The sequence below is a fragment of the Mobula hypostoma genome, chromosome 2, assembly GCF_963921235.1.
Source record: "Mobula hypostoma chromosome 2, sMobHyp1.1, whole genome shotgun sequence".
Lineage (NCBI taxonomy): Eukaryota > Metazoa > Chordata > Chondrichthyes > Myliobatiformes > Myliobatidae > Mobula > Mobula hypostoma.
Window position 1 is genome coordinate 241852695 of NC_086098.1, and position 27822 is coordinate 241880516.

Here is a 27822-nt window from a genome sequence, read left to right on the forward strand (position 1 = left end):
GCCACAGGGGTTGGGTCACGGAACACCCATCCTGCGCGCAGCACGACTCGTCGCCACTCAGTTCCGGTTGCTCCGCGAGGGCGGGATGGCGGCCGGTCCGATCAGCGAACGGAACCAGGGTGAGGGGTCGCTGGGGGAGAATGAGGGATCGTATGGAATGCCGGGAGAGAGGGAGCGCTGGGGCAGAGAGGGCGCGGCCGGGGTGAGGGAGGGAGCGTCGCAGGAACAGTGTTGATGGGGAAGAAACCCGGGGTCTCCCCCCATACCGACACCCCCTGTCTACCCCCACACCCCCGTCTCCATTCCCCCACCAACACTCCCCTCTCCCCCCCACCAGACCAACACCCCCCCTCCCCCTCCGTATTTCCTCCACTGACACCACCGGTCTCCCTTCCCCACCGACAACCCCCCGCCGTCTCAACCCCACTGATACACTCCCCCCCCGTATCCCCCTACCGACACCCCCTGTCTCTCCCCACACCGACACCCCCTGTCTCTCCCCACACCGACACCCCCTGTCTCTCCCCACACCGACACCCCCTGTCTCTCCCCCACCGACATCCCCCCGGGCTCAACCCCACTGACACACTCCCCCCGGACTCAACCCCACTGACACATTCCCCCCGTATCCCCCTACCGACACCCCCTGTCTCCCCCCACACCGACACCCGTGTCTCTCCCCCCACCGACATCCCCCCGGGCTCAACCCCACTGACACACTCCCCCCATATCCCCCTACCGACACCCCCTGTCTCTCCCCCCACCGACATCCCCCCGGACTCAACCCCACTGACACATTCCCCCCGTATCCCCCTACCGACACCCCCTGTCTCCCCCCACCGACACCCCCCCCGGGCTCAACCCCACTGACACACTCCCCCCGGGCTCAACCCCACTGACACATTCCCCCCGTATCCCCCAACCGACACCCCCTGTCTCCCCCCACACCGACACCCGTGTCTCTCCCCCCACCGACATCCCCCCGGGCTCAACCCCACTGACACACTCCCCCCGTATCCCCCTACCGACACCCCCTGTCTCTCCCCCCCACCGACATCCCCCCGGGCTCAACCCCACTGACACACTCCCCCCATATCCCCCTACAGGCACCCCCTGTCTCCCCCCACACCGACACCCGTGTCTCTCCCCCCACCAACATCCCCCCGGGCTCAACCCCACTGACACACTCCCCCCGGACTCAACCCCACTGACACATTCCCCCCGTATCCCCCTACCGACACCCCTGTCTCTCCCCCACCGACATCCCCCCGGGCTCAACCCCACTGACACATTCCCCCCGTATCCCCCTACCGACACCCCCTGTTTCTCCCCCCACCGACATCCCCCCGGGCTCAACCCCACTGACACACTCCCCCCATATCCCCCTACAGACACCCCCTGTCTCCCCCCACACCGACACCCGTGTCTCTCCCCCCACCGACATCCCCCCGGGCTCAACCCCACTGACACACTCCCCCCGTATCCCCCTACCGACACCCCTTGTCTCCCCCCACACTAACACCCATGTCTCTCCCCCCACCGACATCCCCCCGGGCTCAACCCCACTGACACACTCCCCACGTATCCCCCTACTGACACCCCCTGTCTCCCCCCACACAGACATCCCCTGTCTCTCCCCCACCCAGCACTCTGCCTCAACCCCACTGACACCCCCATCTCCACCCCCAACATCCCCTGTCTCCCCTAACATTCCCCTCCTCTCCCCCCACATCCCCCTTCTCCCTCCCTGTCTCCATCCCGACACCCCCTGTTTCCCCCACCACCGACACCTCCATCTCCCCCTCACACTGACACCCCGGTCTCCCCCCACACTGACACTCCCCATCTCTCCCCCACCCAACACTCCGCCTCATCCCCACCGACACCCCCGTCTCCCCATCACTGACACCAGTTTCCCCCCCACCGACAGCCCCTCACACACCGCCGTCTCTATCCCGCACATCTCCCCCCCCCACCCGACACCTCCCCCATCTCTCTCTCTCTCTGCCCCCCCCCTGCCCCCACCAACACTGGAAAATTGCAAATGTCATTCCACTCTTTAAGAAAGGCAACATAAAGGACCGGTTAGCCTGAGCTTAGTGGTTTGGAAGATGGAGTCAATAGTTAAGGATGAGGTTATGGGGTACTCAGTGACACAGGGCAAGATAGGACAAAGTCAGCATGGTTTCCTTAAGGGGAAATTGTTGCCTGACAAGACTGTTGGAATTCTTTGAGGAGAATAGATAAAGGGGATGCAGTGGATGTTTCAGGACCTTCGTGGGGCCTTTGACAAGATGCCACACATGAGGTTGCTTCATTATCATTGTGCCCAGTTTGAGCTTTGACGGCCATGGCCCACACACTCGTGTTTCGGGTCAAGTGGATCTATTCATTGGTATTCATTTCCAGTTCTCTGGCTGCCGTCTCCATCATCATTTGTCTTTGTCTTCCTCTTGCTTTCTTCCCTTCAATCTTTCCCATAATTACTGTGCATTCTAACTCCTCTTTCCTAATCACATGTCCAATGAAGTTACGTTCCCTTTTCATGATCTCATACATTATTTCTCTTCTCGTGTTTGCTCTGTTCATGACATCCTCATTAGATATTCATTTTGTCTCTGATATTCTTTGCATCCTCCTCAAAAACCACATCTCTGCTTCAATTCGTTTCTTCATGTTAATTGTCCAACATTCTGAGCCATATAACATAACTGGATAAATGTAACATTTCAGTGCTCTGAGGCGGGTTGTCATGCCTAGTTTAGTATTGGTCAGTATATTCTTCATTCTCGTAAAGGTGTCTTTGCCATCCCTATTCTTCTTTTGATGTCCATGTCGCACCTGCCGTCTGATGTCACCCAGCTTCCTAAGTAGCAAAAGTTCTGTAGTTGTTTTATGTCTTCCCCATTTATTCTCAGCCTGCAGATAGGATTCTCCTTCTTTTTGGATATCACCATACATTCTGTCTTTTTGCAATTGATAGAGAGACCCATTTTTGCACTTTCTTCAACAATTATATCAATTAAGTTTTGTAGTTCTTCCTCCGTACTTGCAGTTAACACAGTGTCATCTGCATATCGGAAATTATTGATGTTTTCACCGCCAACTTTGATTCCCAAGATGTCTCTTGTTTTTTGTAATATTGTTTCACTGTACACATTAAACAAATCAGGGGAGAGAACACACCCTTGTCTAATGCCTGTCTTGATTTTCGTAAACTGACTCACTTCATCTATTCTTACAGCAGCAGTTTATTCCCAGTACAGATTTCTGATTAGGCCGAGGTCTTTCAAATCTAGATCTAGAGTTTCCTGTAATATTTCAATTAATTTATTGTGCTTCACTTTATCAAATGCTTTTGTGTAGTCGATAAAACAAACAAACTTTTGCACTTGAATAACTTGTTTGTGATAGTATCCTTAACATCAATATTGTGTTTCTTGTACCTTTATCTTTCAGAAAACCACGTTGTTCTTTACCTATTTCAGCTTGTATCTTACTTTTAGCTCTTGAAATCAAAATTCTTAGAATTATCTTGGTGATGTGACTCACTAAATTTATGGTCCTATGTAATTCACATTCTATTGCTCCAGGTTTCTTAGGAAGAGTGATAAATACTGATTTTATCATCCCTTCTGGTATTATTCCAGTCTCATAAATGTCATTGATTAAATCATTAAGTTCTTCAATTCCATAATCTTCAAGGGCGATAATTTGTTCTATTACTTGTTCTATCCTGATTATCATTGGGACCTGTTGCCTTTCCTTTCTTCATCTTATTTATTGCATCACGAACTTCAGATTTTAAAATACTTGGACCTTCAATGTTCTTCTTAATTTCTGGTTTTTCGCCTTGATCATCTTCAAACAATTTCTGAATATACTCAGTCCATCTGTTCATAATCGCATCTTTTCCCATGATAATGGTACCATCCTTTGCTTTCAAACATCCACCTGAAGAACAGAGGGGCTTTTTACCAGTGATATTCTTGATTTGTTGATGTAGCCTTTTTGGATCAGTAATAGGGATTCTTTCTATTTGCTGGTTTAACCATTCTTCTTTGGCTTTTTGACATAAGCTTTTAACTTTTTTATCTAAGGACTTATAATCTATAGGATTTGCTTTCTTCTGTCTCCTTTCTTCCATTAGATCTTTGATTTCATCTGTCATCCATTTATTCTTTGTGATTTTTTCTTTTTTAGGAATCACTGACTTTGCTGATTCTACCAAGTCATCCTTTAGAAAGTTAATTTTCATTTCTAGAAATATCATCTTCAACAGATTCTATTTCTAGACGTTGAAATATATTCCTTACTTCAATTGTAAATTTTTGTCTTGTTTAATTAATTGCGATAGTCAAGGGGTTGTTCAGGATTTTGTTTCTTTCGTTTTTTAAGTTTTACTTTTACATGACATACTACTGGGTTATGGTCATTATTACAGTCTGCACCTGGATATGTTTTGCATTGAGTCGCTGAGTTTCTAATCTTTGGTTTATAGTAATAAAGTCAATTTGATTTCTAATGTTATCGCCTGGACTTTTCCAGGTCCACAAGTGTCTTGGATAGTTTTTAAAGTAGGTATTCATAATGACCTGGTTATTCATCTTGCACCATTCTACCCACTTGTCACCTCTTTCATTTCTCTCCCCTAGTCCAAATTTTCCCATGGTATTTCCATCAGCACCTTGTCCTACTTTAGCATTTAGATCTCCCATGACAATAACAATATCTTGAGATTTGCATCCATTCTTTGCTTGTTCAAGCTCTTCATAGAATTTATCTATATCCTCATTTGTTCCATCTGTTGGTGCATATACCTGTGTAATTGCTAAATCAGATGGTTGTCCTCTGAATCTAACAAGGAGCATTCTTTCTGATATTGCCCAATGTCCTAAAACACTTTTTGCATGTTTTCATCCATAAGAATTCCTACTCCATTAGTATGGGATGTTCCACAAGAATAAATTAGTGTTTTATTTTTATTTCTAAAATTCAAGTAACACAAAAGAAAATTATTGCCACTTGGAATGTAAGAACCCTATATCAAGCAGGAAGATTGGACAATGTGATAAATGAAATGGAAAGACTAAAGATTAACATCATGGGAATTAGTGAAGTTCATTGGGCAGGTGCTGGAACATGTCAGAATAGGAATACATGTAAAACACTAATTTATTTTTGAGGTTGCTTACCAAGTTAAAAACCCATGGTATTACAGGAAAGTTACTAACATGGTTAGAGCATTGGCTGACTGGTAGGAGGCAGCGAGTGGGAACAAAAGGATCCTTTTCTAGTTGGCTGTCAGTGACTAGTGGTGTTCCACAGGGGTCGGTGTTGGGACCACTTCTTTTCCTGTTGTATATCAATGATTTAGATGATGCCAAGTTTGCAGATGACACGAAGATTGGTGGAGGGGCAGGTAGTGTTGAGGAAGCAGGAAGGCTGTGGAAGGACTTGTATTAGGAGAATGGGCAAGGGAGAGGCGAATGAAATGCAGTGTTGGAAAATGCATGGTCCTGCACGTTAGTGATAGAAATAAATGTGCAGGCTATTTTCTAAACAGGGAGAAAATCCAGATAACTTGGGAGTCCTTGTGCAGAACACCCTAAAGGTTAACTTGCAGGTTGAGTCGGTGGTGAGGAAGGCAAATGCCACGTTGGCATTCATTTCAAGAGGTCTTGAATACAAGAGCAGGGACGTGATGCTGAGGCTTTATAAGGCACAGGTGAGGTCTCACCTTGAGTATTGTGAACAGTTTTGAGCTCCTCATCTGAGAAAAAATGTGCTGGCATTGGGGAGGGTTCAGAGAAGGTTCACAAGGATGATTCCCAGAATGAAAGGGTTATCATACGAGGAACGTGTGATGGCTCTGGGTCTGTACTCGCTGGAATTTAGAAGGATGAGGGAGGATCTCACTGAAACCTTTCGAATGAGGTAAGGCCTAGACAGAGTAGATGTGGAAAGGATTTCTTTCATGGTGGGGGATGTCGAGAAACGTAGAAAATAGGTGCAGGAGTAGGCCATTCGGCCCTTTGAGCCTGCACTGCCATTCAGTATGATCATGGCTAATCATCCAACTCAGAACCCTGTACCTGCCTTCTCTCCATACCCCCTGATCCCTTTAGTCACAAGGGCCATATCTAACTCCCTCTTAAATATAGCCAATGAACTGGCCTCAGCTGTTTCCTGTGGCAGAGAATTCCACAGGTTCACCACTCTCTGTGTGAAGAAGTTTTTCCTCATCTCGGGCCGAAAAGGCTTCCCCTTTATCCTCAAATTGTGACCCCTTGTTCTGGACTTCCCCAACATTGGGAACAATCTTCCTGTATCTAGCCTGTCCAATCCCTTTAGAATTTTATACGTTTCAATAAGATCCCTCCTCAATCTTCCAAATTCCAGAGAGTATAAGCCTAGTCGATCCAGTCTTTCATCATATGAAAGTCCTGCCATCCCAGGAATCAATCTGGTGAACCTTCTTTGTACTCTCTCTATGGCAAGGATATCTTTCCTCAGATTAGGGGACCAAAACTGCACACAATACTCCAGGTGTGGTCTCACCAAGGCCTTGTACAACTGCAGTAGTACCTCCCTGCTCCTGTACTCGAATCCTCTCGCTACAAATGCCAGCATACCATTCACCTTTTTCACCGCCTGCTGTACCTGCATGCCCACTTTCAATGACTGGTGTATAATGACACCCAGGTCTCGTTGCACCTCCCCTTTTCCTAATCGGCCACCATTCAGATAATAGTCTGTTTTCCTGTTCTTGCCACCAAAGTGGATAACCTCACATTTATCCATATTAAATTGCATCTGCCATGAATTTGCCCACTCACCTAACCTATCCAAGTCACCCTGCATCCTCTTAGCATCCTCCTCACAGCTAACACTGCCGCCCAGCTTCGTGTCATCCGCAAACTTGGAGATGCTGCATTTAATTCCCTCGTCTAAGTCATTAATATATATTGTAAACAACTGGGGTCCCAGCACTGAGCCTTGCGGTACCCCACTAGTCACTGCCTGCCATTCTGAAAAGGTCCCGTTTATTCCCACTCTTTGCTTCCCGTCTGCTAACCAATTCTCTATCCACATCAATACCTTACCCCCAATACCGTGTGCTTTAAGTTTGCACACTAATCTCCTGTGTGGATCCTTGTCAAAAGCCTTTTGAAAATCCAAATATACCACATCCACTGGTTCTCCCCTATCCACTCTACTAGTTACATCCTCAAAAAATTCTGTGAGATTCGTCAGAGACGATTTTCCTTTCACAAATCCATGCTGACTTTGTCCGATGATTTCACCGCTTTCCAAATGTGCTGTTATCATATCTTTGATAACTGACTCTAGCATTTTCCCCACCACCGATGTCAGGCTAACCGGTGTATAATTCCCCAGTTTCTCTCTCCCTCCTTTTTTAAAAAGTGGGGTTACATTAGCTACCCTCCAATCCTCAGGAACTAGTCCAGAATCTAAAGAGTTTTGAAAAATTATCACTAATGCATCCACTATTTCTTGGGCTACTTCCTTAAGCACTCTGGGATGCAGACCATCTGGCCCTGGGGATTTATCTGCCTTCAATCCCTTCAATTTACCTAACACCACTTCCGTACTAACATGAATTTCCCCTCAGTTCCTCCATCTCACTAGACCCTCGGTCCCCTCCTATTTCCGGAAGATTATTTATGTCCTCCTTAGTGAAGACAGAACCAAAGTAGTTATTCAATTGGTCTGCCATGTCCCTGTTCCCCATAATCAATTCACCTGTTTCTGACATTTGTCTTAACCAATCTTTTTCTTTTCACATATCTAGAAAAGCTTTTACGGTCAGTTGTTATGTTCCCTGCCAGCTTTCTCTCATAGTCTAGGTCAAGAGGGTTAGAGGTTGAAAACAGAGATGTGGTGAAATTTCTTTAGCCAGAGGGTGGTGAATTTGTGGAATTTATTACCACAGGCAGCTGTGAAGGCCAGATTGTTAGGTGTATTTAAGGCAGAGCTTGATCGGTTCTTGATTGGACACGGTATCAAAGGTTATGGGCAGAAGGCTGGCAGGTGGGGCTGAGGAGGAGAAGAAAGGATCAGCTGTGATTGAATGGTGGAGAAACTTGATGGGCCAAATGGCCTAATTCTGCTCCTATGTCTTTTGGTCTCCCCACCACCCGTCTCCTCCGCCTGCCTCTTGCCCCCCATTGTCCGGTGGTAGTGGTGGTGGGGTGGGGGGGGGGGAAGACCCACATTGTCACTGAGAGACACGAGATTCTGCAGCGGCTAGAAATCCAGAGCGATGCACAGCAGGTCAGGCAACATCTTTGGAAAGGTCAGCTGACATTTCGTGCTGAGACGCTGTGTCATGACCTTCTCTCTTACCTGGTTTCACCTACCCCCTGCCGGTTTGTCTTCTTTCCACACCCCCAACCTTCCTGTTCCAGCTTCTTCCCCCTTCCTTTCCGGTCCTGAAACTTCGACTGTTTATTCCTCTCATAGTCACAGTCATAATCATACTTTCTTGATCCCAAGGGAAATTGGTTTTCGTTACAGTTGCACCATAAATAATTAGATAATAATAAAACCATAAATAATTAAATAGTAATATTTAAATTATGCTAGCAAATAAGACCAGGACCAGCCTATTGGCTCAGGGTGTCTGACCCTCCAAGGGAGGAGTTGTAAAGTTTGATGGCCACAGGCAGGAATGACTTCCTATGACAGTCTGTGTTGCATCTCGGTGGAATGAGTCTCTGGCTGAATGTACTCCTCTGCCCAACCAGTACATTATGTAGTGGATGGGAGACATTGTCCAAGATGGCATGCAACTTGGACAGCATCCTCTTTTCAGACACCACCAGAGAGTCCAGTTCCATCCCCACAACATCACTGGCCTTACGAATGAGTTTGTTGATTCTGTTGGTGTCTGCTACCCTCAGCCTGCTGCCCCAGCACACAACAGCAAACATGATCGCACTGGCCAGCACAGACTCGTAGAACATCCTCAGCATCGTCCGGCAGATGTTAAAGGACCTCAGTCTCCTCAGGAAATAGAGACGGCTCTGACCCTTCTTGTAGACAGCCTCAGTGTTCTTTGACCAGTCCAGTTTACTGTCAATTTGTATCCCCAGGTATTTGTAATCCTCCACCATGTCTACACTGACCCCCCGGATGGAAACAGGTACCTTAGCTCTCCTCAGGTCTACCACCAGCTCCTTAGTCTTTCTCACATTAAGCTGTAGATAATTCTGCTCACACCATGTGACAAAGTTTCCTACCGTAGCCCTGTACTCAGCCTTATCTCCCTTGCTGATGCATCCAACTATGGCAGAGTCATCAGAAAACTGAAGTTTCGCATCGATGCTGCCCAACCTGCTGAGTTCCTCCAGCACTTTGTGTGATTGTGGTTGTCACGTGGAAAATGTCGAAACTTCACGCTCACTCGCTCGCTCACTCTCCCGCGCGCTAATGGAAGCTGTGGGTATTTCTCCCCTGCAGATGCAACAGTGTACGTGGGTGGTCTGGACGAGAAGGTGAACGAGCCTCTGCTGTGGGAGCTGTTCTTGCAGGCCGGACCTGTCGTCAACACCCACATGCCGAAAGATCGGGTGACGGGGCAGCACCAAGGTAGGTGGGCAGCAGGTGGAGCTCAGCGTCCGTATCTGAAATGCCACCGGCTCTCCCCACCTCCCTGCTCACTGACAAACCCACAACACTCCCTCCGTCCTCAGTGACCCACCCACAACACTCCTTCCCTCCTTCATCTGCCCCTACTAAGATACTCCCTCCTTCTGGCCCCTCCCTCTGCTCTCCCTGCTTCCTAGCTGCCCCTCCCTTCTTTCTAGGACCCCCTCACACTCTTTTTCCTTCCTCGACACTCCTCCTGTGACTCTCCATCGCCCTCCCGCAGCTCTCCGTCCTCCCCCTTCCCACGGCTTTCCCTCCCTCCCTCCTGACCCCGCACAGACATGGAGCCTGAAATCTGGGAGGGTTAATTGACTTTGTCTCCCACACCTCCACCTCCTCCCTCCCCGCCCCGTGCAGGTTATGGCTTCGTAGAGTTCCTGAGCGAGGAGGATGCCGACTACGCCATCAAGATCATGAACATGATCAAGCTGTACGGGAAGCCGATCCGGGTGAACAAGGCGTCGGCCCACAACAAGAACCTGGACGTGGGCGCCAACATCTTCATTGGCAACCTGGACCCCGAGATCGATGAGAAGCTCCTCTATGACACGTTCAGCGCCTTCGGCGTTATCCTGCAGACGCCCAAGATCATGCGGGACCCCGACACCGGGAACTCCAAGGGCTATGCCTTCATCAACTTCGCCAGCTTTGATGCCTCGGATGCCGCCATTGAGGCCATGAATGGCCAGTACCTCTGCAACCGGCCCATCACCGTCTCCTACGCCTTCAAGAAGGACTCCAAGGGCGAGCGGCACGGCTCGGCCGCCGAGAGACTGCTCGCCGCCCAGAACCCCCTCTCCCAGGCCGACCGGCCCCACCAGCTCTTCGCCGACGCGCCCCCGCCACAGGCTGCACAGTCTGGCGTGGTCTCCGGGCTTACAGGGGGGCTGCCGCCCCCAGGTGAGTCACCCATCCTTTCTCCACACACTCACACCTCACCCTTCACCTCAGTACTGACTGCCAACCCTCTCACCACTTTCTCTTTTCCCTTACCTCCTTCTACCCTCCCCCTTCATAATCCACACCCCACTCTGGCTGCCCTTCACCCTCTTCGAGCCCCTCCAAGCTCCCCTTCCTCCTTAGCCCCTAGGAGGAAACCACCCCTCCAGTTTACCTCTTTCTGTTCCCTCTCCACTCCCCCTCCTCCCCTTTTGCCCCTCCAACCTTTGCCCCCTCCCCTTCTCACCTCCTCCTCCCCCTCTCCCCCCCTTCCCCCTTCTCCCCTCCTCCTTCACGGAGGATTGGAGGTACCGGAGGATTGCAGGGAGGCGAATGTTGTCCCCTTGTTCAAAAAAGGTAGTAGCGATAGTCCGGGTAATTATAAACCAGTGAGCCTTACGTCTGAGGTGCGAAAGCTGTTGGAAAAGATTCTTAGAGATAGGATCTATGGGCATTTAGAGAATCATGGTCTGATCAGGGACAGTCAGCATGGCTTTGTGAAGGGCAGATTGCGTCTAACAAGCCTGATAGAGTTTTTTGAGGAGGTGACCAGGCATGTAGATGAGGGTAGTGTAGTGGATGCGATGTATATGGATTTTAGTAAGGCATTTGACAAGGTTCCACACGGTAGGCTTATTCAGAAAGTCAGAAGGCATGGGATCCAGGGAAGTTTGGCCAGGTGGATTCAGAATTGGCTTGCCTGCAGAAGGCAGAGGGTCGTGGTGGAGGGAGTACATTCAGACTGGAGGATTGTGACTAGTGGTGTCCCACAAGGATCTGTTCTGGGACTTCTACTTTTCGTGATTTTTATTAACAACCTGGATGTGGGGGTAGAAGGGTGGGTTGGCAAGTTTGCAGACGACACAAAGGTTGGTGGTGGTGTAGATAGTGTAGAGGATTGTTGAAGATTGCAGAGAGACATTGATAGGATGCAGAAGTGGGCTGAGAAGTGGCAGATGGAGTTCAACCTGGAGAAGTGTGAGGTGGTACACTTTGGAAGGACAAACTCCAAGGCGTGGTACAAAGTAAATGGCAGGATACTTGGTAGTGTGGAGGAGCAGAGGGATCTGGGGAGTACATGTCCACAGATCCCTGAAAGTTGTCTCACAGGTGGATAGGGTAGTTAAGAAAGCTTATGGGGTGTTAGCTTTCATAAGTCGAGGGATAGAGTTTAAGAGTTGCAATGTAACGATGCAGCTCTATAAAACTCTGGTTAGGCCACACTTGGAGTATTGTGTCCAGTTCTGGTCACCTCACTATAGGAAGGATGTGGAAGCATTGGAAAGGGTACAGAGGAGATTTACCAGGATGCTGCCTGGTTTAGAGAGTATGCATTATGATCAGAGATTAAGGGAGCTAGGGCTTTACTCTTTGGAGAGAAGGAGGATGAGAGGAGACATGATAGAGGTGTACAAGATAATAAGAGGAATAGATAGAGTGGATAGCCAGTGCCTCTTCCCCGGGGCACCACAGCTCAATACAAGAGGACATGACTTTAAGGTAAGGGGTGGGAAGTTCAAGGGGGATATTAGAGGAAGGTTTTTCACTCAGAGTGGTTGGTGCGTGGAATGCACTGCCTGACTCAGTGGTGGAGGCAGATACACCAGTGAAGTTTAAGAGACTACTAGACAGGTATATAGAGGAATTTAAGGTGGGGGCTTATATGGGAGGCAATGTTTGAGGGTTGGCACAACATTGTGGGCCGAAGGGCCTGCACTGTGCTGTGCTTTTCTATGTTCTCCCCTCCCTTCTCCCCTTTTTCTTCACCCCTTTTTCTTCACCCCTCTCCTCATTTCTCTTCTCCCCCTCCACTCCCTCCCCTTTTCTGACTACCCTCTTATACTCTTCACCCCCTGCCTCTCTGTTTAGTAAGCCAATGATTTGCCTGTTCCCCTTCCCATATTTCTGCCTCCCCTGCTATCGCTATCTCCTCCCACCCTCTTCCTCCACCCACCCTTGCTCCGCCCTCAATTCCTCTGGACCTACCCTTATCCTTCTCCCCCACCTGCATCCTGCTCTTTCTCGGTCTCAACCTCCAGCTCTTTGTGTGTGTCTATATGTGTGTGTGTGTGTGTGTGTGTGTGTCTTGCATGTGCACAACACACACACAGAATGCTGGAGGAACTCAGCGGGTGAGGCAGCCCAATGGAAATGAATAAAGAGTCAGAGTTTCAGGCCGAGACCCTTCTTCTGGACCAGAGAGGAAGGGGGTGCAGCCAGAATGAGAAAATGGACGGGTGGGGAAGGATGATAACAAGCTGACAGGTGGCGGCTGAGAGCAAGTAAGGCGGTAGGTGAGGAGAGGGGAAGAGGGAATGGTGCAAGAAGCAGGGCCGGGGGGAGGGAACTTCTGTGTGTCTTCACCTTCTTATTCTGGCTACAACCCCCACTTCCTTTCCAGTCATGACAAACGGTCACAGCCCAAAATGTTGACTGTTTATTTATTTCCATAGATGCTGCCTAACCTGAGTTCCTCCAGTACTGTGTGTTTCTATGTGTTGCTCATCTACAGAATCGTGTCTCTCTCTCTCTGGGGAGAGAATGAGGGAAGGTGGGGAGAATGTGGGGGCAGTTGATGGGAAGGTGGGGAGAATGTGGGGGCAGTTGATGGGAGGGTGGGGAGAGTGTGGGGGGGCAGTTGATGGGAAGGTGGGGTGAATGTCGGGGCAATTGATGGGAAGGGGAGAATGTGGGGGCAGTTGATGGGAAGGTGGGAAGAATGTGGGGGCGGTTGATGGCTAGGTGGGGAGAATGTGAGGGCGGTTGATGGGAAGGTGGGGAGAATGTGGGGGCAGTTGATGGGATGTTGGGGAGAATATGGGGGCAGTTGATGGGAAGGTGGGGAGAATGTGGGGGCAGTTGATGGGAAGGGGGAGAATGTGGGGGCAGTTGATGGGAAGGTGGGGAGAATGTGGGGGCAGTTGATGGGAAGCTGGTGAGCATGTGGGGGCAATTGATGGGAAGGTGGGGAGAATGTGGGGGCAATTGATGGGAAGGGGAGAATGTGGGGGCAGTTGATGGGAAGGGGAGAATGTGGGGGCAGTTGATGGGAAGGTGGGGAGTATGTAGGGCAGTTGATGGGAAGCTGGGGAGAATGTGGGGACAGTTGATGGGAGGGTGGGGAGAATGTGCGGGCAGTTGATGGGAAGGTGGGGAGAATGTGGGGTCAGTTAATGGGAAGGTGGGGAGAAAATGGGGGCAGTTGATGGGAAGATGGGAATGTGTGGGCAGTTGATGGGAAAGTGGAGAATGTGGGGGCAGTTGATGGGAAGAGGACAATGTGGGGGCAGTTGATGTGAAGGTGGGGAGAATGTGGCGGCAGTTGATGGGAAGGGGAGAATGTGGGGGCAGTTGATGGGATGTTGGGGAGAATATGGGGGCAGTTGATGGGAAGGTGGGGAGAATGTGGGGGCAGTTGATGGGATGTTGGGGAGAATATGGGGGCAGTTGATGGGAAGGTGGGGAGAATGTGGGGGCAGTTGATGGGAAAGTGGGGAGAATGTGGGGGCAGTTGATGAGAAGGTGAGAATATGGGGGCAGTTGATGGGAAGGTGGGGAGAATGTGGGGGCTGTTGATGGGAAGGTGGGGAGAATGTGGGGGCAGTTGAGAAGGTGAGAATATGGGGGCAGTTGATGGGAAGGTGGGGAGAATGTGGGGGCAGTTGATGGGAAGGTGGGGAGAATATGGGGGCAGTTGATGGGAAGGTGGGGAGAATGTGGGGGCAGTTGATGGGAAGGTGGGGAGAATGTGGGGGCAGTTGATGGGAAGAGGGGAATGTGGGGGCAGTTGTTGGGAAGGTGAGAATGTGGGGGCAGTTGATGGGAAGGGGAGAATGTGGGGGCAGTTGATGGGAAGGGGAGAATGTGGGGCAGTTGATGGGAAGGGGAGAATGTGGGGGCAGTTGATGGGAAGGTGGGGAGTATGTGGGGCAGTTGATGGGAAGTGGAGAATGTGGGGGCAGTTGATGGGAAGCTGGGTAGAATGTGGGGGCAGTTGATGGGAAGTGGAGAATGTGGGGGCAGTTGATGTGAAGGGGGGAATGTGGGGGCAGTTGATAGAAGGGGAGAATGTGGGGGCAGTTGATAGAAGGGGAGAATGTGGGGGCAGTTGATGTGAGGGTGGGGAGAAAGTGGGGGCAGTTGATGAGAAGGTGAGAATGTGGGGGCAGTTGATGGGAAGGTGGGGAGAATGTGGGGGCAGTTGATGGGAAGGTGGGGAGAATGTATGTGCAGTTGATGGGAAGGGGTGAATGTGGGGGCAGTTGATGGGAAGGTGGGGAGAATGTGGGGGCAGTTGATGGGGAGGGGGGAATGTGGGGGCAGTTGATGGGAAGGTGGGGAGAATGTGGGGGCAGTTGATGGGAAGGGGAGAATGTGGGGGCAGTTGATGTGAAGGGGGAATGTGGGGGCAGTTGATAGAAGGGGAGAATGTGGGGGCAGTTGATGGGAGGGTGGGGAGAATGTTGGGGCTGTTGATGGGAATGGGAGAATGTGGGGCCAGTTGATGGGAAGGTGGGGAGAATGTGGGGGCAGTTGATGGGAAGGTGGGGAGAATGTGGGGGCAGTTGATGGGATGGTGGAGAATGTGGGGGCAGTTTATGGGAAGGGGAGAATGTGGGGGCAGTTGATGGGAAGGTGGGAAGTATGTGGGGGCAATTGATGGGAAGGTGGGGAGAATGTGGGGGCAGTTGATGGGAAGGTGGGGAGAATGTGGGGGCAGTTGATGGGAAGGAGAGAATGTGCGGGCAGTTGATGGGAAGGTGTGGAGAATGTGGGGGCAGTTGATGGGACGGTGGGGAGAATATGGGGGCAGTTGATGGGAAGGTGGGGAGAATGTGGGGGCAGTTGATGGGAAGTGGAGAATGTGGGGGCAGTTGATGGGAAGGTGGGGAGTATGTGAGGGCAGTTGATGGGAAGGTGGGGAGAATGTGGGGACAGTTGATGGAAAGGTGGGGAGAATGTGGGGGCAGTTGATGGGAAGTGGAGAATGTGGGGGCAGTTGATGGGAAGGTGGGGAGTATGTGAGGGCAGTTGATGGGAAGGGGAGAATGTGCGGGCAGTTGATGGGAAGGTGGGGAGAATGTGGGGGCAGTTGATGGGAAGGGGAGAATGTGCGGGCAGTTGATGGGAAGGTGTGGAGAATGTGGGGGCAGTTGATGGGAAGGTGGGGAGAATGTGGGGGCAGTTGATGGGAAGGGGAGAATGTGGGGGCAGTTGATGGGAAGGTGGGGAGAATGTGGGGGCAGTTGATGGGAAGGTGGGGAGAATGTGGGGGCAGTTGATGGGAAGGTGGGGAGAATGTGGGGCAGTTGATGGGAAGGTGGGGAGTATGTGAGGGCAGTTGATGGGAAGGTGGGGAGAATGTGAGGGCAGTTGATGGGAAGGTGGGGAGAATGTGGGGGCAGTTGATGGGAAGGTGGGGAGTATGTGAGGGCAGTTGATGGGAAGGTGGGGAGAATGTGGGGGCAGTTGATGGGAAGGAGAGAATGTGCGGGCAGTTGATGGGAAGGTGTGGAGAATGTGGGGGCAGTTGATGGGAAGGTGGGGAGAATATGGGGGCAGTTGATGGGAAGGTGGGGAGAATGTGGGGGCAGTTGATGGGAAGTGGAGAATGTGGGGGCAGTTGATGGGAAGGTGGGGAGTATGTGAGGGCAGTTGATGGGAAGGTGGGGAGAATGTGGGGACAGTTGATGGAAAGGTGGGGAGAATGTGGGGGCAGTTGATGGGAAGTGGAGAATGTGGGGGCAGTTGATGGGAAGGTGGGGAGTATGTGAGGGCAGTTGATGGGAAGGGGAGAATGTGCGGGCAGTTGATGGGAAGGTGGGGAGAATGTGGGGGCAGTTGATGGGAAGGGGAGAATGTGCGGGCAGTTGATGGGAAGGTGTGGAGAATGTGGGGGCAGTTGATGGGAAGGTGGGGAGAATGTGGGGGCAGTTGATGGGAAGGGGAGAATGTGGGGGCAGTTGATGGGAAGGTGGGGAGAATGTGGGGGCAGTTGATGGGAAGGTGGGGAGAATGTGGGGGCAGTTGATGGGAAGGTGGGGAGAATGTGGGGCAGTTGATGGGAAGGTGGGGAGTATGTGAGGGCAGTTGATGGGAAGGTGGGGAGAATGTGAGGGCAGTTGATGGGAAGGTGGGGAGAATGTGGGGGCAGTTGATGGGAAGGTGGGGAGTATGTGAGGGCAGTTGATGGGAAGGTGGGGAGAATGTGCGGGCAGTTGATGGGAAGGTGTGGAGAATGTGGGGGCAGTTGATGGGAAGGTGGGGAGTATGTGAGGGCAGTTGATGGGAAGGTGGGGAGAATGTGGGGGCAGTTGATGGGAAGGTGGGGAGTATGTGAGGGCAGTTGATGGGAAGGTGGGGAGTATGTGAGGGCAGTTGATGGGAAGGTGGGGAGAATGTGGGGGCAGTTGATGGGAAGTGGAGAATGTGGGGGCAGTTGATGGGAAGGTGGGGAGTATGTGAGAGCAGTTGATGGGAAGGAGAGAATGTGCGGGCAGTTGATGGGAAGGTGGGGAGAATGTGGGGGCAGTTGATGGGAAGGTGGGGAGAATGTGGGGGCAGTTGATGGGAAGGTGGGCAGAATGTGGGGGCAGTTGATGGGAAGGTGGGGAGAATGTGCGGGGAGTTGATGGGAAGGTGTGGAGAATGTGGGGGCAGTTGATGGGAAGGTGGGGAAAATGTGGGGGCTGTCCATTGGAAAGTGGGGAGAATGTGGGGGCAGCTGGTGGGGAGAATGTGGGTGCAGTTGATGGGAAGGTGGGGAGAATGTGGGGACAGTTGATGGGAAGGTGGGGAGAATGTGGGGCAGTTGGTGGGAAGGGGCAGAATGTGGGGGCAGTTGATGGGAAGGTGTGAATGTGGGGGCAGTTTATGGGAAGCTGGTGAGAATGTGGGGGCAGTTGATGGGAAGGTGGGGAGAATGTGGGCGCAGTTGATAGGAGGGTGGGGGGAATGTGGGGGCAGTTGATGGGAAGGTGGGGAGAATGTGAGGGCAGTTGATGGGAAGGGGAGAATGTGGGGGCAGATGATGGGAAGGTGGGGAGAATGTGGGGGCAGTTGATGGGAAGGTGTGGAGAATGTGGGGGCAGTTGATGGGAAGGTGGGGAGAATATGGGGGCAGTTGATGGGAAGGTGGGGAGAATGTGGGGGCAGTTGATGGGAAGGTGGGGAGAATGTGGGGGCAGTTGATGGGAAGGTGTGGAGAATGTGGGGGCAGGTGATGGGAAGGTGGGGAGAATGTGGGGGCAGTTGATGGGAAGGTGGGGAGAATGTGGGGGCAGTTGATGGGAAGGTGTGGAGAATGTGGGGGCAGTTGATGGGAAGGTGGGGAGAATGTGGGGGCAGTCCATTGGAAAGTGGGGAGAATGTGGGGACAGTTGGTGGGAAGGTGGTGAGAATGTGGGGGCAGTTGATGGGCAGGTGGGGAGAATGTGGGGGGCAGTTGATGGGAAGGAGAGAATGTGGGGGCAGTTCACGGGATGGGAAGAATGTGGGGCAGTTGATGGGAAGAGGAGAATGTGGGGGCAGTTGATGGGAAGGTGGGAAGTATGTGGGGGCAATTGATGGGAAGGTGGGGAGAATGTGGGGGCAGTTGATGGGAAGGTGGGGAGAATGTGGGGACAGTTGATGGGAAGGTGGGGAGAATGTGGGGCAGTTGATGGGAAGGGGAGAATGTGTGGGCAGTTGTTGGGAAGGTGTGGAGAATGTGGGGGCTTTTGATGGGAAGTTGGGGAGAATGTGGGGGCAGTTGATGGGAAGGTGAGAATGTGGAGGCAGTTGATGGGAAGCTGAGGAGAATGTGGGGGCAGTTGATGGGAACGTGGGGAGAATGTGGGGGCAGTTGATCCGCCTGGGGGAGGTTACAGGGAAAATTAGTGTTGGAATGGGACAGAGAGAGTAGGTATACAATGGGCTGAATGGCCTCTTGTAATGTAAAGAAGCGGGAGGTTTTTGCCAGGATGAGCGCAAATTGTTGGTCTGTCATGAATTAACTCAAAGACCAGTATCAACAGGTTTTCAAGTGTTCACCCCCCCCTCCCAAGTGAAGACATCTCACCCCCTCCTAGTCTGAAGCTGTGATGTGGGGCAGGCAGATGGTGGTCTGTGTGTGTGTGTTTGTGTGTGTGTGTGTGTGTGTGTGTGTGTGTGTGTGTGTGTGTGTGCGCAGTTTGCTTTTTCTCTGTGAACCCTTTGGATTCTGCTCCTGTGTGGTCCTATTCCCACCCACATCACAGCGGTGTGTGGAGTCAGTGAGTTAACTGTAATTTCCCCCCCATGTGTATGGGTGAGGGGTGGAATCCGTGGGGAGTCAACAGGAACGTAGGTAGAGTGAAATGGAATGTAGGAGGTGAGCCAAGGGGTCTATTCCTGCACAGAGTGACTCTACTGACTCTCTCTCTCTCTTTCTCTCTCTCTCTCTCTCTCTCCCTCCCCCCCCCCCCCTCAGGGCTGCCTCACCCAGGATCATTCCCCCCGCCAGTTCCCCCTCCAGGAGCCCTGCCTCCAGGGATCCCTCCAGCGATGCCGCCTCCCATGGCTCCCAGCACCTCTGCGCCTGGACCGCCAGCCTCAGGACCTCCAGGGACCACCCCCCACCATGTGGGGCACCCCTTCCCTCCTGGCGCATTGCCTCACCATGGTGAGTATCAGAGGGACCCGCCCACGGCGGCAGTAATCAAGTTATTCATGGCTGGCCGTACTGTGGTATGGTACGACAGTTTGAACACACAGGAACGTAAGCTACATAAGAGATTTGGCAGCTTACAGTTCCTGGGTGTTAACATTTCATATGCTAATGTAATATCGGATAGAAACGTTACATCAATATTATTTGCTGTACACACTTAGTGGCCATTTTATTAGGTACACCTGCACACCTGCAAATGTCTCATTGGACGATCATGGCAGCAACTCATGCAGACGTGGTCATGGGGTTCAGTTATTGATCAGACCGAACATCAGAATGGGGAAGAAATGTGACCAGAGTGACTTTGACTGTGGAATGATTGCTGGTGCCAGATGGGGTGGCTTGAGTATCTCAGAAACTGCTGATCTCCTGGATTTTCTCACACGACAGTCTCCAGAGTTTACAGAGAGTGGTGAGGAAAAGCAAAAAACATCCAGTGAGCGGCAGTTGTGTGGGTGAAGACACCTTGTTAGTGAGAGAAGGCAGAGGGGGATGGCCAGGCTGGCTCAAGCTGACAGGAAATTTAGATTAACCATGCATTACAACAGTGGTGTGAAGAACATCTCTGAATGCACAACACGTCGAGCAGCAGAAGACAGGAGGTACCTAATAATAATAGAGTATATATTTCCATGTGTTAGGAATTTGCTGTGCTGTGTTGCTCAGGGCACGACAAAATACAACATTCAACAATTATAGAGAATAAATAACTACAAAATATAAAGTTAGATATGGAATGAATGTGCATTGCTACATAAATACCAGAATGTATTTACAAGCTCTATAAGAAGTGGTTTCAAGTGTTTACAGAGCAGTGTAGTGACTGAGCTAACAGATAGAGGGGGTGGGGGGAATTAGAATGGTTGATCAGATCGACTGTCTGGAAGAAGAAACTTTTCCGATGGCATGAAGGTTTCGTTTCAATAGCCCTGTGGCTCTTTCCAGAAGGGAGCTTTTGGAAAAGGCAGTTTGCTAGGTGGCTGGTGTGCAAGACATTGTACTAGCGTCTCAGATGCCCGTCCTGGGCCCAGCCCACAGATGCAGCATACCGCCAGCGTCTTTACTTTCTTAGGAGGTTCGGCTCGTCACTGAACAGCCCAAAAGGCGTTCTGCTGAAAGTATCCTGACTGGTTGCATCACGGTTTGATACGGCAATCCGAATGCATAAAAACATAAATTTGCAGAGAGCACTGGTCTTGCTTGTGCATGAATCACAAAAGGTCGGTTTGCAGATGCAGCAAGCTATCAGGAAAGCAAATGGATTGTTGGCCTTCATTGCCAGAGGGGTTGAACTTAAGAGCAGGGAGGTTATGCTGCAACTGTACAGGGTACTGGTGAGGCCACACCTGGGTAATGTGTTCAGTTCTAGTCTCCTTACTTGAAGGATATACTGGTTTTGGAGGTGCTGTAGAGGAGGTTCACCAGATTGATTACAGAGATGAGGGGTTAGACTACGAGGAGAGATTGAGATGCCTGGGACTGTACTCGCTGAAATTCAGAAGAATGAGAGGAGATCTTATAGAAATATATAAAATTATGAAAGGAATAGATAAGATAGAGGCAGGAAAGTTGTTTCCACTGGTAGGTAAGACTAGAACATGGCCTCAAGATTAAGGGGAGTAGATTTAGGATGGAGATGAGGAGGAACTACTTTTCTCAGAGTGGTGAATCTGTGGAATTCTCTGCCCAAAGGCTACCTCATTGAATATATTTTAAGACAAGGTTGGATAGATTTTTGCATAGTGGAGTTACGGGGAAAAGGCAGGTAGGTGGAGCAGGCTTGACAGGCCAGATGGCCCACTCCTGCTCCTGTTTTTTATGTTCTTATGACTCTGCTCAATACATCACGGTGACGTGCCACCACAGCATCGGCAGTGTCTACGGAAGACTGCCCTGTGAAGGGAATATCCATCATCAAAGATCCCCAGCATCCGGGCCATGCCATCTCGCAACTCCCATCAGGCAGGAGGGACAGAAGCCTGAAGACACACATCACCAGGTTCAGAAACAGCGACGTCCCTTCAACCATTCGGTTCTTGAACTGGCACAACCCCCGTCGCCACCTCAGTACAGCGAAGCTGTGTCCACTTTGCACTACAATACACCTCTTTTATTTGCTCTACCTGTGCTCTTTCTTGTAAAAAAAATGTGTAATTTACACTTAAATTATGTTTTTCTTGCGAATGCTGTGTATCTGATGTTCTGAGCCTGTGATGCTGCTACAAGCAAGATTTTCATTGCACCTGTACACATGTTAAACCATTCGGCCCATCGAATCTATTCCGCCATCCATTGTGGCTGATTTATTATCCCTTTCAATCCCATTCTCCTGCCTTCTCATAACCTTTGGCGCCCTGGCTAATCAAGAACCTATCAACCACCGCTTTAATTATACCCAAAGACTTGGCTTTCAGTGTCTGTGGTAATGAATTCCACAAACTCACCGCCTTCCGGCTGAAGAAATTCGTCCTCATCTCTGTTCTAAAGGGAAGTCTTTGTATTCTGAGGCTGTGCCCTGTGGCCCTAGACTCCCCAACTTTGGAAACATTCTCTCCATGTCCACTCTATCTATGCCGTTCAATTTTCCATACGTTTCAGTGAGATGCTCCCTCATTCTTCAGACCTCCAGTGAGTACAGGCCCAGAGCCATCAAACGTATACTTGTGCATTTAACAATAAACTTGACTTTGTCTTGGATTATTGTCAATGTAAGTTGAGAGGGTGTAACCTCAAAGGAGAGTTGAGGGGCGAGTTTTATACACGGAGAGTAGTGGGTACCTGGTATGGTGGTAGAGGCAGATACATTGGGGACTTTTAAGAGGATGTGTGGACAATGGAAGGTTTTGGATATTGTGCAGACATAGGGGATGAGTTTAATAGGGCATTTGTTTAATAATTTAATTGGCTCAGCACAACACTGTAGGCCGAAAGGCCTGTTCCTGTGCTGTATTGGGATGCAGTGAAAATTCCTGATTGTACACAATCCAGTTAGATCATTTCATACCTAAGTACATAGAGGTAGTACAAGGGAAAACAAAACATAGAAAAGAGTATCACAGTTACAAGGCAAGTGCAGTGCAGGCAGACAAATAAAGTACAAGGGCCATGACCAGGAAGACTGGGAGGTCAAGAGTTCATGTTAATGTACAAGAGTCTGACTGTGGGATAGAAGCTGTCACTGAGCACTGTGTCTGTGCTTTCTGGCTGTTGTATCTTCTGCCCGATGGAAGAGAGGATGTCCAGGGTGGGAGGGGTCTTTGGGTCTGCTGTGCGCTTTACTGAGGTGGTGGGACGTTAGACAGAGTCTCTGGAGGGGAGTCTGGTTTCTGTGATGTGCCGAGCTGTGTCCGTAACTCTGTAGTTCCCTGTGATCACGGGCAGAGCTGTCGTCGTACCGAGCCGTGACGCATCCAGATAGGCTGCCTTCTGTGGGGTCTTGGTGAGGTTCATTGAGGACCAGCAGAATTCCTGAAGGCTCTTGAGGAAGTAGAGGTGTTGGAGAGCTTTCTCAGTTCTGAGGTCTACGTGCTTGGAGCAGGACAGGCTGTTGGTGATGTTCAATCTGGGAACATGAAGCTCTCAGTCCTCTCGACATCAGCACCGGGGGTACAGACGCCCAGTCCCCAAGGTGTTCAGAAACTAGCTTTGTTTTGCAGACTTTTAAGAAAGTGATGTTGATGTAATCTCTCTCTCTTCCCCCTCCCCACCCTCTACCCTTCCCCTCCCTCTTTCCCTCCCTCTTCCCCCTCCACCTCTCTCTCCCACCCCACCTGTGCACCTTCCCCAACACTTTCCCCTCCCCTCCCTCTCTCTCCCCCTCTCCTCCACCTCCCCATCCCTCTCACTCCCCTCTTTCTTCCTCAATCTCCATTCCACCCTCATTCTCTCGCCATCACCCCACCTCCCCTCCTCTCACTCCCCCTCCCCGTCCCCTTCCCTCACTCTCCTACCCCACCCCTTGCACTCTTCTCCCCCCCCTCACTCTCTTCACCTCCCTCCATCGCCCTCCTCCCCTCCCCTCCCCTCCCTCACTGTCTGTCTCTCCTACTCCACAGGGATGCACCCGATGCATGTCTCACACCACGGACCACACAACATGGCGCCTCTCCCTGGTGGGCCGAGCCAGAACGCCCCCCACCGTCCCCCTCCGCCCGGAATCCAGCACCACAACCCCCCGCCCATGGTCATGCCCCCCCGAGGGCCCCCGTTCGGACACCACATGGGTAAGGAGCGTCCGGGTCAGCGGCCGGTGGTGGGGGCTTCTGAGGGATCGTGGTAGGAGGGGCAGTGGAGTGGTGATCCCGGAATTGGGAAAGATGGGAGTCATTCTGTTTGGAGATCAGATGTGTGGGGAAATAAAACTGGAACAGTGTGGGAGTGGGCCAGCACAGACTCAGTGGGCCGAAGGGTGTCTTTCACAGCTGTCTCCAAGGAGTGATGAGAGGGTACGATGTAGTCCTGTGAGAAGGAGGGGTGGTGTTGGCAAGGTGTCAATGTGGTGGCATTCTCACTGGAGTGCACGTACGAGGGGCCAGGGTTTGAATCCCACCACAGAAGATTTCGATAAATTGCTATTTTGGCATTTATGTGGTCACATGACAACCACAAAACGCCATGGTAGTGTAGTGGTTAGTGTGACGCTTGGGGCATCAGGGGTTCAGAGTTCATTCCCGGTGTCATCTGAAAGGAGTTCCCCATGCAACATGTGGGTTTCCTGCTGGTCCTCCCACAGTCCAGACACACCAGGGAGTAGGTTAATTACTCACTGTAAATTGTCCTGTGATTAGGCTAGAGTTAAATCGGGAGATGCTGGGTGGTGCAGCTCAGGGCCAGAAGGTCCTGTTCCATACTGAATCTGTAAATAAATAGCCACTGGTGGATGTTGTAAAGACCCGTCTGGTTCATGTACGTCACACCGGGGAGGGGTTCCGCCACTGGAAAGTACCCGGTTCCTGACCACAGTACAGTACCTGACTCTGAGCCGGCCCAGCCCACCACCTGGAGTGAACGCTGCTGGCGAGCTTTGTGCATCGCGGGCGACACCGAAGATGGTGGTGTGGTCGACAGTGAAGGGAGCTGTCTAAGATTACAACTGGGTCTAGGTTGACTGGGGGAATAGGCCAAGGGGTGGCAGGTGAAGTTTAACTTGGGTGAGTGGCAGTGTAGCATAAGGATTTACAGAGACGATGACCCAGGCACAATCCCCACCGCGGTCTGTACGTTCTTCCCGTGACTGCGTGGGTTTCCTCCGGGTGCTCTGGTTTCCTCCAACAGTCCAAAGGTATCAGGTTAGAAGGTTAATTGGTCACATGGGTGAAATGGGGTAGTGCAGGCTTGTTGGGCCGAAGGGCCTGTTATTGTGCTGTATCTCTAAATAAAAAAATAATAAAGGGCGAGGAGTTGTATTTTGGGCAGATAAACGAGGGAAGGACGTACCGAGTGAATGGCAGGGTGCTGGACAGTACTGTAGAACAAAAAGACCTAAGGGTTACGGGTACTTAGCTACGCTACGGCCGGACAAGATGTGGTGAGACTGCACTTGGAGTACTCTGTGCTATCTGTTGCCCAGGACGAGATGGCACAGGATTTTACCATGACTGAGATGTAAGGAGAAGCTGGGACCTTTTTCCCCAGGGTGCAGGAGACTGAGGGGTGACCTTAGAGAGGTTTTTAAACTGAAGGGGGCATGGATAGGGTGGATGTCCCCGCTCTTTTTCCCCAGGGTGAAAGGAGACTAAAATGAGAGGGCATGTGAGGGAGGAAAGGTTTAAAGGGCACCTTTCGGAAGTAGGGGTCGGCGTGGGGAGTTGGGGTGGAAGGGGATCAGACTTGGCCTCAGTGAGGGGCAGAACAGTCTCCTGCCCTCCCTCTCTTCAGAACGGGGTTGCCCCACTGGGGCAGGGTTGCCAGAGGGAAGGAGGGTGTGCTGGGTGTTTTACTTACAGTGTCTGATTTCTCTTTTTCTCTCTCTATCCCTCCCTCCCTCCATCTCTCTCTTCCCTTCCTTCCATCTCGCTCCCTCCCTCACTCGCTGTGTCTCTCCTTCCAACTCGCTCCCTGGCCCAATGTCTCTCTCTCTCCCTTCATCTTTATCCCTGTCTCTTTCTCTTTCCCTTTGTTTTTATCTCTTACCCCCACCTCTGTCCATCTCTTTCTCCCCTCCTATCTCACTTCCTCCATTTTTGTCTCCCCCTCTGGTTGATTCATTCGTGTTCTCTATGTCTCTCTCCCTCTCCCCCTCCCCTCTCCACCCCTCTGCCCTATCTCTCTCCATATGTTTCTCCCTTCCCTCCCTCCTCCTCTCCATCTCTCCATCCCACTCTGACTTACTCCCTCTCCCCTCACATCCTCCCTCCCTCCATCTCTGTCTCCCTCTCCCCCTCACAGGACCCCCTCCCCATGGGATACGTGGACCGCCACCTCCAATGCCTCCGCCTGGTTTCAACGGGCCTCCTCGCCCACCTCACTTTGGTTTTGCCCGGGGTCCACTCTTGCCTCCTCGGGGAGGGGCCCGGATACCCATGCCACCGCGCGGCCCACCCCGCGGACCTCTCCAGCCCCAGTAAAGGAGGAGAGAGAGCAGGCAGCAAAGAGAAGGCAGCCGGCAACTCCCTCTGGCCTGGACCTCTTTCTCCCAGTCATTCTTCTTGTGCTGGAACAGGTCAAGTTTTTGAGGGCTGGTTTTTTTCCCAATTCAGGAAGTCTCTCCCACGGGAATCCCGGGAAGGAAAGGAACACTTGGACCCTCTGGAGCTCTGGGAATTTTTCCCGGGAGGTTTATTGCACCCTTTTCCCCTTTCCCCTCTCGATCTCCCTGCTCCTGCCCAACCCCCAAAGCAACAGGACCTCTCACCCCTCCAGCTGAGCCGTGCCTCCCTGGAGGACTGTGTCCAAGAGCCAAGACCCTACCGTGGGGGACGCTGGGGGATTTTGTACGCCCACTTCCTAGAATTTCCTTTTTTGCGAGAGGATTGAGATGTTTTTAATAAAATGTTTTTCTCAGGTAATTCATGTCTGTCTCGAGATTCTGTTCATGGGCTTTGCCTGCAAGGTTGTGGGTTCGGGGGAGCATCGCGCTACGGGAGGGAATGCTGTGGGAGAGGAGGGGAAGGGTGAGGAGGGAGTACTGCAGTGCGGGAGGGGCAGTGAGGAGGGAGTGCTGCACCGAGGAAGGGGCGGGGTGGTGAGGAACGAACACCATGCTGAGGGGAAGGAGGGAGTGCCGCACCGAGGGGAGGAAGGGAGAACTGCATAGCGGAGTCAGAACAAGCGGCGGTAACGGTAGTTCACCTTGTCTTGGTTGTGCACTAGCGGAACCCCTAACCTTGGTCGCCATTGGCGTGCCTGTCCAGGCACCTTCAGGGCAAGTACTGTTATCTGCATACCACACTGATTACACGGAGAGTGGTGGGTGTGTGGAACGCTCTGCCAAGGGTGGTGTTTGAGTCGGATTCAGACATTTAGCTAGGCACATGGATGACAGAAAAATAAAGGAAAGGGTTAGATTGATCTTAAAATAGATTAAAAGCTCAACACAACAACATGGGCCAAAGAACCTGTACTACACTGTAATGTCCTGGTTTCACCCTTCCTGTTGAGTTGGGTAATCACTGGAATTATCAGAGACTGGTCATTTCTCAGACACTTTATTAGGTTACCACCTGTAAGGTTGGACGTGTTGTACATTCAGAGATGCTCTTCTGCACACCACTGTTGTAACGTGTGGTCGTTTGAGTTACTGTCACCTTCCTGTCAGTTTGAACCAGTCTGGCCATTCTCCTCTGACCTCTCTCATCAACAAGGTGTTCTTACCCACATAACTGGTTCTCATTGGATGTTTTTTGTGCTTCACACCATTCTCTGAAAACTCTAGAAGACTGTTGTGTGTGAAAATCCCAGGAGATCAGCAGTTTCTGAGATACTCAAACCACCCCATCTGGCACCAGCAATCTTTCCACAGTCAAATTCACTTATGTCATATTTCTTCCCCATTCTGATGTTTGTTCTGAACAACAACTGAACCTCTTGGCCATGTCTGAATGCTTTTATGCAGTGAGTTGCTGCCACATGATTGGCTGATTAGATATTTGCGTTAATGAATGGATTATACCTAATAAAATGGCCAATGGGTCCCAACGTCACTGCTCGGGTAGCATATTAGGGCCCAACCACCCCCCACCCCACTATCCATCCCGAGAGCAGGATGGGGGTGTGGACTCTCCCACGTTCAGTTCCCCTGAACAGCAGGACCTAGAGTTATAGAGCACCACAGCACAGAAACAGGCCCTTCGGAGGAGACCGCCATGCTGAGGTGTCCATAGCCCTTTGTGCCCCTCCCATCCAAACACCTCTTAAATCTTCAAATTGAACCCGCATCCACCATTTCTGCTGGGAGCTCGTTCTGCACTCGCACCACCCTCTATAAGTAAATAAGTTCCTCTTAAACATTTCACCTTTCACCCTCAAACCCATGACCTTTCGTTCCAGTCTCACCCAACTTCAGTGGGAAGGCCTGCTTA

The 27822-nt window shown here is 51.3% G+C and overlaps 1 protein-coding gene across 1 annotated transcript; it reads left to right on the forward strand.

Moving 5' to 3' along the window:
• sf3b4 (splicing factor 3b, subunit 4) lies at positions 1-26303 on the forward strand. The gene is made up of 6 exons (XM_063041831.1): positions 1-119; positions 9487-9615; positions 10033-10575; positions 19064-19255; positions 23359-23526; positions 25691-26303. Exons 1-6 carry the CDS (start codon positions 86-88, stop codon positions 25867-25869), a joined length of 1245 nt encoding a protein of 414 aa, XP_062897901.1. The 5' UTR covers positions 1-85; the 3' UTR covers positions 25870-26303.
• The last annotated feature ends 1519 nt before the right edge of the window (positions 26304-27822 follow it).

Bases quoted from the DNA above. Each gene is read 5' to 3' on its own strand.
- sf3b4 (XM_063041831.1), top strand. From the start codon at position 86: ATGGCGGCCGGTCCGATCAGCGAACGGAACCAGG. The intron at 120-9,486 runs GTGAGGGGTCGC...TCTCCCCTGCAG, and splicing joins GATCAGCGAACGGAACCAGG to ATGCAACAGTGTACGTGGGT. The intron at 19,256-23,358 runs GTGAGTATCAGA...CCTACTCCACAG, and splicing joins TGGCGCATTGCCTCACCATG to GGATGCACCCGATGCATGTC.